We start from the raw sequence: 13,965 nt of genomic DNA, 5'->3' as shown, positions 1-13,965 counted from the left end.
AAAGTGACTGTATGTGTGGATTAGAATACTGATTTTATCTGGAATAGTTCTGATCTGGAACACCTTGAATTACTGATGTCCAGTTTTGATTCAACAGCAACAGATAACTTGTCTATATTTAAATGTCTGTTATGAAAAAAATGTGGGCTCAATAATATATCGTTTACCTGAACATGATGATCAATTGGCAGCTGTAAAGCATCCCCACCAGCCAGGTTTATGTACTCATAAGAGGGTAAAAGTAAAATATAACAGAAATTTAAATGCTGACTCAGATACACTGTTTAGTGAGAATTTATGAGATGAAAATGAGGAAGAACTTTATCCAGAGCACTCAATTGATGAGAAATTTAATACTTTCCTAAAACATTCTTACACCATTATCAATCCAGTTTCCCTTTACAATGGGTAAGAAAAAATTACAGTTAAAGCCAAGGCATGGGGTGTTTAACATCTGAGATCCATATACCTTGCACTAAGAAGAGAGGGCTATATTTAATGCAAAGCACTATCTCTAATAAAGACTTAAAGTGCACTATGAGCAATACTGAAAAATTCTTCACTGTGTTACCGCAAAGGCAAAAATAGTGTATTATGCATAAAAATAATCAAATTTCCCAAAATAAATCTGTCTGCTAGTAGTTATGCAGTTGAACAATATGTAAATGCTGGGAATACAAAATTATTATGCACAAGCAATCAGTACTCGTCAGCTTTCTGAGCAAAGGAGAAATAAATCCTAGCATAGCTTTGCAGGTGACGTCATTGATCTAATCTAGTCTTAACACGCCCAAAATACCTAAGTCAGTGAAAAATTTTGTCCTGACAGTGACCAGTCGGCCGCTATGTAAATGATGGGAAAATACAAGCAAATACCTTACTTACATACGGCGTTCTGAGGGGAGAAATGAATAGGGTCTACAAGTATGACTGCAGGTGGTGCCATCAATCTTGCCTTACTGATTGCCAAATTATGTAGGTCAGTGTAAAGTAGTTTCTGGTTGCTCTTTTAGACTTCTTAAACAGCTGTCAAGTCTTTTATATTTGAGGATATTGCAGATTTCTCACAACTAAGTTTTGCATATGGTAATAAAGCTCAGTTATTTATGCAAAATTCCTGTTCTCTTTTAGACGGAATGGCATTTTAACTGAAATGATGAAGCTGAATGTCACAACAAACCTCACAGCCCTCCAGCGCTTGGCGAATTTTTTGTTTTTCCTCTCTCTCGATTCGTCCAGTGCTTGCCGCATTTTTTGTTTTTCCTCTCTCTTGCTTTGAGTTGGCGGCAAACAATTTGGAACAATTTGGAACTTTATTAGGCATGAAACTTATAAATTCAGCAAGGTAAATAATATTGGACTCCCGGATGATAGTAGCAGTGAGAACGAGGTGATATAAAATTCAAATCATTGGCTACAAAATTTACTGAATTCTTACTAACTAAAAACACAGGGACAATAAATGATCCATCAAAGATGTATCTACTAGTTTCACTTAGACAAATAGGAATTGCAGACTTCACTATCAGAGGTTAGTTTTGCCGAAGTGTATCAAATAGGAAACAAAGAGTGATTGTCTCATCAAATGCAGCAAATTACTATTCAGAATGGAAAACAGTAGCCCAAGGTGTCCGTCAAGGCTCGATTCTAGGACCTATTTTGTTTTTGTTCTATGTTAATGATTTACCGAACAATATAAATGCTCCATTGATTTTATTTGCAGATGACACATCTGTATTAATTGAAAACCAGGAGCCAGAAAACATCCCTCTCTACATAATAAACACAAGAACAAACTAGAAACATGGTTCCAACTGAATGGATTAAGATTGAACATCCCCAAAACCCACATGGTCCAATTCCAGACAAAACAGTCAAAGCCCCAAGAAATTAAAGTAACTCATAAAAATCAGAATATATAAGAAATGGATTCTGTGAAGTTTTTAGGGTTAAACCTAGATAAAAATCTAAATTGGAATAAATATGTTGACTACCTGTTAGACAAATTATGTAGCTTTGCATTTGCTACGCAAATATTAGCTCGTGCAACAGACATGAACACAAGGAAAATTGCATAACACAGCAACTTTCAATCAGTTATAAGGTATGGTATTATTTTTTGGGAAAATTCAAGCAATATATTGTACATACTAAAGTTACAGAAAAGATTAATAAGGAACATGTGTACTGCCCATCCAAGGACATCATGTCGCCTACTATTTGAAAAACAACAGTTATTAACAGTTCCCTCCTTATACATCTATGATATTATCATCTTTCTTTGCAGCAATTTAGAGTTATTCGAGAAAAACTGTTTCAATCACACGTATAACACGAGAAACAAAGACAATTTTATGCTTCCCACTCATCACTTAAACCTATATGCGCAGTCTTCTCAGTATGTGGCAATGAAAATTCATAACAAGCTAAAAGGAAAGAATGTTCTGAGTATAAACCTAGAGACACTGAAAACAAAGCTATATGATATACTTGTCAAATGCTGCTACTACACTGTTGAGGAGTTCATGAAGGATAAACTGAACATTTGAGCAGGATAAATTTACATATAGTCTTGTGTATAAATTTAGCTGTCCTTCACAAAAGGGAGGAAAGAAAAAGAAAAATTTATATTAATGTTAAAATTCTTTGTACCAATTAGGCCTAAGTTGTGTTATCCATTTTTCTGGCGTGTCTCCTGTACACTAATCATATGATTAGAATTTGTATGTTATGAGACGAATAAAACACTATTCATTATTCACTATTCTGTGAGAGATCACAAAAATTGTTATGTCACTAATAAGGTGCATGTATTTTGGGTATGACAGTACCTGAGCCAGAGTATTAAATCTTTTGCTGAGTTGGTAGTGCCACCATTGAGTTACCTTTGTAACCAGTGGATGGGTCAAGGTTTATTTCCTGACAGAATGAAGTGTGCAGTACCAGCAGCAACATCCACTTATAAAAGTGGATATAAGTATCAGACATCTAATTGTAGACCTACCTCCCTCCTTCCTATATGCTCAAGAATTTTAGAAAAGTTAGCTTACAATAGAACACTGAACCATTTTTCTGAGAATGACCCATTAACAATAGCTCAGTTTGGCTTTTCTACAGGGTTCTGTATTGAGAAAGCAATACATGATCTCACAAACTCAACTCTAGTACAACTGAACAAAAAAAATTGTCTTGTCGCCCCTTTCTGTGAATGTGCCAAGGCTTTTGATTGTGTATATCATAAAATTCTACTAACAAAACTAAACTAGAATGGCATTAAACACTTACCCTTGCATGGATTGAGTCTTATCTTAACAATAAGTGGCACAGGATGACACTGGCTGATGGTACATCAAGAATAAGATTAAACCCAGCTGAGAGAAAGCATTACATATAGTTTTTCACCAGGTCCAGTGCTCAGCCAACACATGTTCTTGGTCTACATAAATGATTTAGCCAGGACACTGGATGACTTCTGAGAAGCTGTAATGCTTCATATGTTTCATATGTTTATTTATTAGGCATTCAGCATGTTTACCACACAATTGGCTTTGTCAAAATACATTTTACATATTTCATAAAGGTATAGCTGTTACTAACTTTTACATTATACGTTATGCATACATATACATACATCTTTTTAGTAGTTAGTAATTTGTACATTTTACTCACATCATCATTTTACATATCCATAAATACATATAAATACATAAAATGATTGCTAATGGCATAAGTATATTGATGAATGGTCCAAATACATACAAGACAGACACTGACTGGAAAAGAATGGGACAAGCTGAAACTGGTTCATAAACAACAGATTAACTTCTAATCCTGCAAAAACTTATGTTACACAGTGCCAAACAATTAAAAATAACTTACAAGTGCTGGAGAAAGATGTCAACAGTCATACATTACATGAGTTTCCATGAGTTAAATTTATGGCTTTCAGACAGAAAATAAACTGTGGTGGCACTGGCATGTGGCTATGGTAACCAAATAACTCATTCTGAGTGCTTTGCACTTAGGAATCTCTTTCTCATTGTGTTGACCCACAGACAGGATTACTAGTAGAGAATACTTCACATATTTTCAGTAAATAGTGTCTTATGATATAATTCTGTGGGGCATTTTACATAAAATGAAAATGGATTTAATTTACTGAGGTGTGCAATTAGAATGTTGGGTAAAAGCTGAACATCTCATAGAAGTCTCTCCAGAGACCTGGGAAATTTTACTCCAATATGCCACTACATCTGCTCACTAATAGTATTTGTGATTAATAACAAGATTAAATTTAGGATGAACTCTGCAATTCTTATTCACATTACTACAATTAAAATTTATTTTCACTTTGATTATACACCTCTCTCTAGGGTTCAAAATGGAATGATATACTCAGTTGCAAAAATGTGTGATAGGGTATTGATAGAAATCAGGCAGGAAATTAAAAATCTCCACTTATTCAAAAACGATATAAAAGGATATCTCATTAGCCATTCCTCCTATAATTTAAGAGAAAATGTGGCATTTGTTTGGTATCTGATGTTTCTTCCTATTGAGCGCATCTGGCATGCTGTTGAGGAGTATGCTCACATTTGTGTATTCAACCACAGTACAATGACAACTTCTGTTACCAATGGACTAATTTAGACCAAAGTTTCCATTGTATTTTGTGTGTGTTGTATGTTGTGTGTCAAGTAGAAGTTATTTCTACTTTATCTGAATGCAATTTAACTAAGGCATCCATCACTCCAAATATATGATTTACAAGTTCTGTCATGCACTTCCACAGTTGCATTTGTTATTTTTGTGGTCTTCAGTCCAAAGGCTGGTTTTCTGCACATCTCCATCCTAGTCTACCATGTGCAAGTCTCTTCACCTCTGCATAACTATTGAAAACTATATCTGTTTGAAACTTCTTACTGCAGTCAAGTTTTGGTCTCCCCTCACACACACACACACACACACACACACACACACAAACACACACTCTTTCTTCGATAACTGAACTGACAATCCTTGATTTCTCAGGATGTGTTCAGTCAACAGGGGATAATAAAGAATACTTTCCCTCATTTCCTTTTCAGGGGACAGATACAGTTTTTTGTCACAGTATTATTATAAAAACACACCTCTGTGTTAAGGATGATCTTAGTAGTCAGATTAAATCAGAGAATATGGCTGTTGAGGTTGAACAGAGTCAGATCAGGATGGACAAGGCTCATTTTTGCAGAGAGTTTGACATTTGTAATACTGCTCTGAATAACAGGATTTCAGCTTCTAGTCATATTGTGCCATAAATTACTTTTCATCCCAGTTTGGCTCAACACCTCGTCATTAGTTAAGTGAACTACCCATCTAATATTTAGCATTCCTCTACAGCACCATATTTAAAATGATTCTATTATCTCCTTCCCTGAACTGTGTATCATCCACATTACACTTCCATACAAGGCTGCACTTCAGACACATATCTTTAGAACAGATTTCTTAATTATTAAATTGATATTCAGTATTAAAAAAATTCTCTTTTTTGCATCTACTTTCCTTGCTATTGCCATCCACATTTTAAATCCTCTTCACATTGGACATAATCAATAATTCTGCTGCCAAAATAGCAAAATTCATTAAAAGCTTTTAGTGTCTTGTTACCGCCTCTGATGACCTCAGCACCATTTTATTTAATTGGATTATAATCCTTTTGCTGTTTACTTTGTTGACATTCATTTCATAACCTCTTTTCAAGACTCAGTCCATTCCATTCATTCCCAGTCCTTTGCCATTTGTAAAAGAGTTATGGTGTCATGAGCAAATGTTAAAGTTTTTATTTCTTTTCCCTCAGTTTTAATTCCCTTTCCAAATTTGTCCTTGCTTTCCTCCACAACTTGCTCAGTGTACAGATTGAATTATATCAGGGGTGCGCAACATGCCTATTTCATTCCCTTCTTAACTCCTGCTTTCTGTCATGTTGTTTGACTCGTATATCTGCTGTTTGTTTTCTGCACAAATTGTGATTAACCTTTTTCTAATTTATTGCCTGCTGCCTTCAGAATTTCAAAGAATGCATTCCAGTCACCTTTGTCTAAAGCTTTCTCTGAATCTATAAATGCTGTAAACATAGGTTTGCCTTTCTTTACTCTATTATGTAAGATAAACTGATAAACTGTAGGATGAGTATTGCTTTACATGCTCCTACATTTTTCCAGAACCCAAACTAATTACCCCCCCCCCCCCCCCCAACAAGCAGTCTTTCCAATATTTGTACATAGTTTATGTCAGTATTTTGCAACAGTGGCTTATTAAACTAACTCTTCATTAATATCCTCACCTGTCAGCATTTGCCTTTTATGTAATTGGAATTATTATATTCTTCTTGAAGTCTGAAGGTATTTCATCTGTCTCATTAACCTTCCACATGATGTGGAGTAATTTAGTTATAGATGGCTCTCCCAACAATCTCTCAGTTGTCTACTCCAGTGGTTATTTTTAGGCTTAGGTCTTTCAGTGCTCTGTCAGATTCTACTCACAGTATCTAATTTCCCATTCAGTATTCACCTGTCCCTTTTTCTGGTTCTATAATATTGTGTTAAAGGTCATTTACCTTGTAGCCCTTCAATATATTCCTTCCACCTTTCAGATTTCCCTTCTTTGCTTAGTACTGGCTTTGCATCTGAGCTTTTGGTATTCGTACAGATCTCTTTAATTTTCTAATAGGTGGCATGTATCATTCCCCTGGTCATGCATATTCTGCATACAGCCTTGCATTTGCTCTCCAACCATAACTGCTTAGCCATTTTTGTAGTTTCTGCCAATCTCATTTTTTAGACATCTTTATTTTATATTGTCCATATTATTTGCTTCATTTTTATATTTTCTTCTTTCAGCAATTAAACTCAGCATCTTATGTGTTATCCAAGTTATCTATTCAGCCTTGCCATTTTGCCTATTCGATCATATGCTGCCCTTAAAATTTCATCTGTCAAAGCTGCTACTTGGTTTGTCAGTATTATGTATAATACTGGATCCTTTACTGGATCTTGCATTCATGTGACAATTTATTTGTTTCTGTTGGATTTCTCACTGCTAAAGTTATTTGTGAAACAAAGATCAGTCAGATGGGAGTTATAGCCGAGGTTAACACTGAATCAGGACGTTTTATTTTCTTTAATACATCTGAACATATTATTTACTGATTGCTTCTAGTTAATTTCTCTATTTTGGACTTACAGATGAGAGAGTGAGGAAAGGACCTGAATAAAAGTTAAACTAGTGTAGTTTTAATATGAACTGTACAGGTGTGCCACAGAAGGTCCTACACCATTCAAACGTCGGGCAGTTTCTTCTAGTGCGGGAAGAAAGTATATGTTGACTGTGTATTTCAACAAATGTAATTTCCAACAAATGCGAATGCTGGTAACAGAATGACAATGATAAGGTAACAGAATGACAATGATAATAACAGTTTGGCTAACTGGAAAAAGGATTCGCCAATGTCTCTTGTAATATCAAAATATTCCCGTCTTTGGGTTATGAGAACGGATACTTTCTACAAGCTCACCCCGAAAAAAAAATGTAAATAAAATAAAATATACCGTAATATCGCAATTGTGTAATTGTTATTGAAGAGAAGTGCGGTCTGGTATTTTTGACTCGTCAAACTTCTTGAGAAATCCGAAATTTGCTTGCATTGTGTATATGTTACCTAGAATTTGAAAGACACGTTATAAGTGTTCGAGGACAATCTGCTAGAGTTTAAAGTACCTAAGCCAGCTACTTACGGTCGTTAAAAACTGCACCGCACTCTGAGCTCAACAGGTGGCTGTCACGTCATCAACTGACATCGTCTAAACAAAATTTTTAGAAACTGAACGTTTATTTTTAGTTATACAGACGATCCTGAAATATGTAGAGATAATAACAGTAGCATACCTATCAAAATATCAGACTAATATTAGGGTCTAATCCTAAAAAAAAGCAAAGGCGCACTACGACGATGACTGATGAATCTAGCGTAGTGAAACATAAGCTCGTATTTTTGTTAGTCTTCAATGCCTTATTATAAACAGGACAAAATTCAGTGTTGTTTTCATCATAGTTGTGAACCATGGACATCCCTATTGACTTCACTACTGTCTGGAAATAAAAGAGAAGCTCCAGTTCAAATTACTTTTGTTGGACAAAAAAATCAGCACTTACAGCTAGCTGCCGCCAGAACCGTCATTCTGTCGTCTTAAGGACGGCAGTGGTGCTACATATGAGTAGCACGCTCCGAGGATCTGCAACGGAATTATTGTTGTCCGAGCGCAGTGGAACAGGACTCCTGAGGTACAGTCACGCAGTATATAAACTCATCAAAAACATACCGTACTTTATTGCTACGATGACACCGATACAACTGTGCACGTATGACTGAAATCACAATGCTATGGAAAGCAGAGAGCCATCTGATTCGAGAAATTCTGCTACGTTTTTTTGTCTTTCACACGACTACACGAAGCGATCGCGAAAACACATTTCTCGCAGCAGCTAGGAACTTATTTGTCTGTTTTTCTCTTCGGCACGGAGCGGTCACGCCCACTGAGAACAAGTTTCTTCAAGGTGATCGCCGCGAACTCGAAGCGAGAGAGAGGAAAAACAAAAACTGCGGCAAGCGCTGGAGGGCTGTGGGGTTTCTTGTGACATTCAGCTTCGTCATTTCAGTTAAAATACCATTCCGTCGAAAAGAGAACAGGAATTCTGCGTGAATCACTGAACTTCATTACCGTACGCAAAACTTAGGCGTGAGAAATCTGCAAGACCTTCAAAGATAAAAGACTTACTTTTCCGTAAATAGGCTATATATCTTGACAGCTGTTTAGAAAGTCTAAAAGAGAAACCGGAAACTACTTTACACTGACCTATATAATTTGGCAATCGGGAAGGCAAGATCAACGGCATCATCTGTAGCCGTACATATAGACCCTATTCATTTCTCCCGCCCTCAGAACACCGTTTGTCAGTAAGGTATTTGCTTGTACTTTCCTGTCATTTACAGAGTGACCGACTGATCACTTTTAGGAGAAAATTTTTCAGACTCACGTACTTTGGGGGAGTTAAGGCAAGGTTAGATCAATGACGTCCCCTGCAAAGCTATGATAGGATTTATTTCTCCTTTGCTCAGAAAGCTCACGAGTACGGATGGCTTGTGCATAATAATTTTGTATTCCCAGCATTTATGTATTGTTCAACTGCATAACTACAAGCAGACAGTTTTACCAATCAACTGCATGTGCAACACCAGTAAAATCAAATATTAACGTTGGTTGGTATGCCTTTCATATACCGGTCCAGTACAATAGGCCTGCAGTATAATATGTGGCATTTTACCAAACAGTTCGATATGACTTACCGAGTTTAATAATACACTACAAAGTTTCTTCTCTGGTTACACTACGCTGAACGAGGATTAAGAATTGTCGTGAGCATACCTCCAGATTGCGCGGGTAAGTTCGACATGGACAATACTGGAGAAAAAAAATTGACCACGCCATTGTTTAATAACTCAGCTAAGATTCGCTTAAATTGATTTAGGAAAACACCGGAAAGCCTGACGTTGGATGACCTGCCCAGGATATGAATCTGCGTTTACAGAAAATGAATTCAGTCTGTTAACCATTGAGCCGTTTCCCGAAGTTGGCTACAACAGACTTAGGGCTGAAAACTCCTGATTGTAAGTTCGAGTATGGTACTATTGCAACACCATATTGCATGTTAAACCTCATACTTTACCAGCCGACCCATTCTTGAAATTTCACTCACAGCTATGTGAATGTATTGATTGTGGTGTATTTCCTCGTAAGGGCTCCATGATTCAAGACCAATTACAGAGAAAGCATTAAACCTGAGTGAATCAGTGCCATAGATAAGAATAAATTAGATATGACCCTATTGGAAGTATTAAGCTGACCCTCGAATCTGAATTACAGTTATTTTTCTTGCAGTCCGTTCATGTTCGTCACGGGAAAAGCACGATTTACATGGTATAATGAAACATATGACCTGTTGTTTTCTTTACAGAAGTTTGTAATGTGCAGATGTAGAGGGCCCGATTTTGGAAATCAGGAGCAAAGGCCGGCCGGAGGTGCCTAGCGGTTCTAGGCGCTACAGTCTGGAACCGCGCCACCGCTACGGTCGCGGGTTCGAATCCTGCCTCGGGCATGGATGTTTGTGATGTCCTTAGGTTAGTTAGGTTTAAGTAGTTCTATGTTCTAGAGGTCTGATGACCTCAGCAGTTAAGTCCCACAGTGCTCAGAGCCATTGAACCAGGAGCAAAGGTAAACTAATGCAGCTTGACAGGGATACAAATCTAGTTCAATCAAAATGCGAAATTTAGCGTATCATTAAAAAAAAAAACAAGAAAGAGACAAAAAACTAAAAGACAATGTACCATCACCTTGAAATCGGTAAAGCTGCGACAGCAATCGAAATATGCCAACTGACAAATATTCAGGAAACACAAGAGGAAAGTAAGAGAGTTTCTCCCTCTCTCTTTCTCTCTCTCTCTCTCTCTCTCTTTCTCTCTCTCTCTCTCTCTCTTTCTCTCTCTCTCTCTCTCTCTCCCTCTCTCTCTCTATCCACTCCTAGGAGTGGAGCAGGTTGTTCGATATCCGGTCCATTGGAGAGTCACTGTTTCTTCAGCCAAGTATCAGACAAGCTGATATTGGGGCAGATGGGAGATCCCAATTGGGAATAATTGGAAGAGGCGCACCAGTTCCGGCATATGCCTTACAACTAAGGGAAACCCTTCCAAAAACCTTCGTCGGAAATGGGGGATGGGAGCCATATTGTAATACCTCCGACTGTGGCCACTTTCGCCAACTCGCAACGAGTGGCCGAGAAAGAGGAGTGAGCTGGACACTCAGGGACAGGTCACTGCACTCGGGGACAGGAGAAGACACTGCAGCCATTGTGGACGCTCACAGCAGGAAGGCAGGCGAATGCCCTCGCCTCGCTCAAGGAGGGACACGTTGCGAAGGGCTTGTCTGACAATGAGAAGCATGCCGAGAACTGATGGGCACCTGCGGCCATTAGGACGGAATGTCAAGAATATACGCACGAAAGCAAGTGAGTTCTTCTGGCCAGGAGGCAGTCATTTTACCTGCCTTAGAAAACAGGAATGTGCCGACAATTCCAACAACCCATGGTTACAGGGAGAAGCGTACACAAAGCGCGGAGAATTCGCACAGGGAGGTGTGTGAAAGAAGTCAGCATTCTCAAGACGATGTTTTTCTCGACAGTAATGATCTTCCTTATAAATCACGGATGCCAGCCGACACTTACAAGGGAACCTCCCCATCGCACCCCCCTCAGATCTAGTTATAAGACGGCACAGTGGATACGCCTTGAAAAATTGAACACAGATACAATCGAGAAAACAGGAAGAAGTTGTGTGGAACTATGAAAAAAATAAGCAAAATATACAAACTGAGTAGTCCATGCGCAACATATGCAACATTTAGGATAATGTGAGCTCAGGAGCGCCGTGGCCCCGTGGTTAGCGTGAGCAGCTGCGGAAAGAGAGGTCCTTGGTTGAAGTCTTCCCTCAAGTGAAAAGTTTAATTTTTTATTTTCAGACAATTATCAAAGTTCAGGCACTCACACATAATCAACTTCGCCCTCCAAAATTCCAGGACATGTTCAGATTTGCTTGGACATATACAGGATTTGACGGTCTACACAAGGAAAAATTTGAAAACGTTAAAAAACATATATGTTTTGACAGAGCACAGGGAAAACTGTGCGACTGTGAAACTGTTGCATTCATTTGTTGCAGTTTATGTGACAAACTCCTATGTTTTCATCACTTTTTGGGAGTGATTATCACATCCACAAGAAAACCTAAATCGGGCAAGGTAGAAGAATCTTTACCCATTCGCCAAGTGTGCAAGTTAGGTGGGTCGACAACATATTCTTGTCATGTGACGCACATGCCGTCACCAGTGTCGTATAGAATATATCAGATGTGTTTTCCTGTGGAGGAATCAGTTGACCTATGACCTCGCGATCAAATGTTTTCGGTTCCCATTGGAGAAGCACGTTCTATCGTCTACTAATCGTGCGGTTTTGCGGTGCGGTCGCAAAACACAGACACTAAACTTGTTACAGTGAACAGAGACGTCAATGAACGAACGGACAGATCATAACTTTGCGAAAATAAAGAAAGTAAACTTTTCACTCGAGGGAAGACTTGAACCAAGGAACCTCTCGCTCGGCAGCTTCTTACGCTAACCACGGGACCACAGCGCTCCTGAGCTCACATTATCCTTGATGTTTCCTATGTTGCTCATGGACTACTCAGTTTGTATATTTTGCTTATTTTTTTCATAGTTCCACACAACTTCTTCCTGTTTTCTCGATTGATCTGTGTCCAGTTTTTCAAGGCCTATCAACTGCGCCAACTTATAACTAAATCTGAGGGGGCTGCGATGGGGAGGTTCCCTTGTTAGAGAAGCCTAGTTCAAATGATTCAAATGGCCCTGAGCACAATGGGAGTTAACATCTGAGGTCATCAGTCCTCTAGAACTTAGAACTATTTAAACCTAACTAACCAAAGGACATCACACACATCCATGCCCGAGGCAGGATTCTAACCTGCGACCGTAGCGGTGGCGCGGTTCCAGACTGAAGCGCCTAGAACCGCTCGGTCACACCGGCCGGCAGAAGCCCAGTCATGAGCCTGTCCAGGCCTCACGCAGAAAGAGTGGTTACAAATAAGTGTTGTGTAGCTGCTCTCACAACAGCGTCGGAATGCAGAAAAATAAGAATGTGAAATTCTGAGAAAGGTGCCAATTCACGAGGCACACACCAGCCCACGCCAGATAGGAAATTTCCACCCTGCGTGGAGAGGTGTGGCCATGAAACTGCGATCTGCCAATGGACTGCATTGAAAATTTTGCCCACCAATGACAACGCCGAAAGGAATAAAATTTCAGAGAGGAGGCGAGCTGAGATGTGGATGAGGAGCGAAACGGAGGAGTCGATGGGATGGTGCGGAAATGGGAGGACATGAGCTCTCTTCTATTTATCGTTAACGTCTGCCTTCTAACACAGTAATATCACAACTTCGGTCACGCAACTGACAACGGCAGTCAACGTGGAGATCGTACCTCGGCCCCGCCGCAAAGCAGAGATTGCTGATGAGGGCAGCCAACTCACGCCGCACATCTCCGAGATGACGCACCGTACCGACGCAGCGCCTGCCGCCGCCAGCAGCACACGACAAACGATAATGAATAATGGTGAGGCGATTCATCCTCCCCTCTTTCCCCTTAACCTACATCTACATCTACATTTATACTCCGCAAGCCACCCAACGGTGCGTGGCGGAGGGCACTTTACGTGCCACAGTCATTACCTCCCTTTTCTGTTCCAGTCGCGTATGGTTCGTGGGAAGAGCGACTGCCGGAAAGCCTCCGTGCGCGCTCGAATCTCTCTAATTTTACATTCGTGATCTCCTCGGGAGGTATAAGTAGGGGGAAGCAATATATTCGATACCTCATCCAGAAACGCACCCTCTCGAAACCCGGACAGCAAGTTACACCGCGATGCAGAGCGCCTCTCTTGCAGAGTCTGCCACTTGAGTTTGCTAAACATCTCCGTAACGCTATCACGCTTACCAAATAACCCTGTGACAAAACGCACCGCTCTTCTTTGGATCTCCTCTATCTCCCCTGTCAACCCGACCTGGTACGGATCCCACTCTGATGAGCAATACTCAAGTATAGGCCGAACGAGTGTTTTGTAAGCCACCTCCTTTGTTGATAGACTACATTTTCTAAGGACTCTCCCAGCGAATCTCAACCTGGCAGCCGCCGTACCAACAATTAATTTTATATGATCATTCCACTTCAAATCGTTCCGCACGCATACTCCCAGATATTTTACAGAAGTAACTGCTACCAGTGTTTGTTCCGCTATCATATAATC

General features: G+C 39.4%; 1 protein-coding gene across 1 annotated transcript in view; it reads right to left on the bottom strand.

Moving 5' to 3' along the window:
• The window catches only part of LOC124794617 (2-amino-3-ketobutyrate coenzyme A ligase, mitochondrial), a 54,764-nt gene extending 41,530 nt beyond the window's left edge, over positions 1-13,234 (bottom strand). Inside the window, exon 1 of the mRNA XM_047258108.1 lies at positions 13,146-13,234. Coding sequence (XP_047114064.1) covers positions 13,146-13,203 — 58 coding nt within the window. The 5' untranslated portion in view covers positions 13,204-13,234. The remainder of the gene's footprint in view (positions 1-13,145) is intronic.
• Between the last annotated feature and the right edge of the window lie 731 nt (positions 13,235-13,965).

This window comes from Schistocerca piceifrons, chromosome 4, assembly GCF_021461385.2.
Source record: "Schistocerca piceifrons isolate TAMUIC-IGC-003096 chromosome 4, iqSchPice1.1, whole genome shotgun sequence".
NCBI lineage: Eukaryota > Metazoa > Arthropoda > Insecta > Orthoptera > Acrididae > Schistocerca > Schistocerca piceifrons.
Note: the sequence above shows the minus strand (reverse complement) of the source record. Positions and strands in the feature narration are given on the sequence as shown.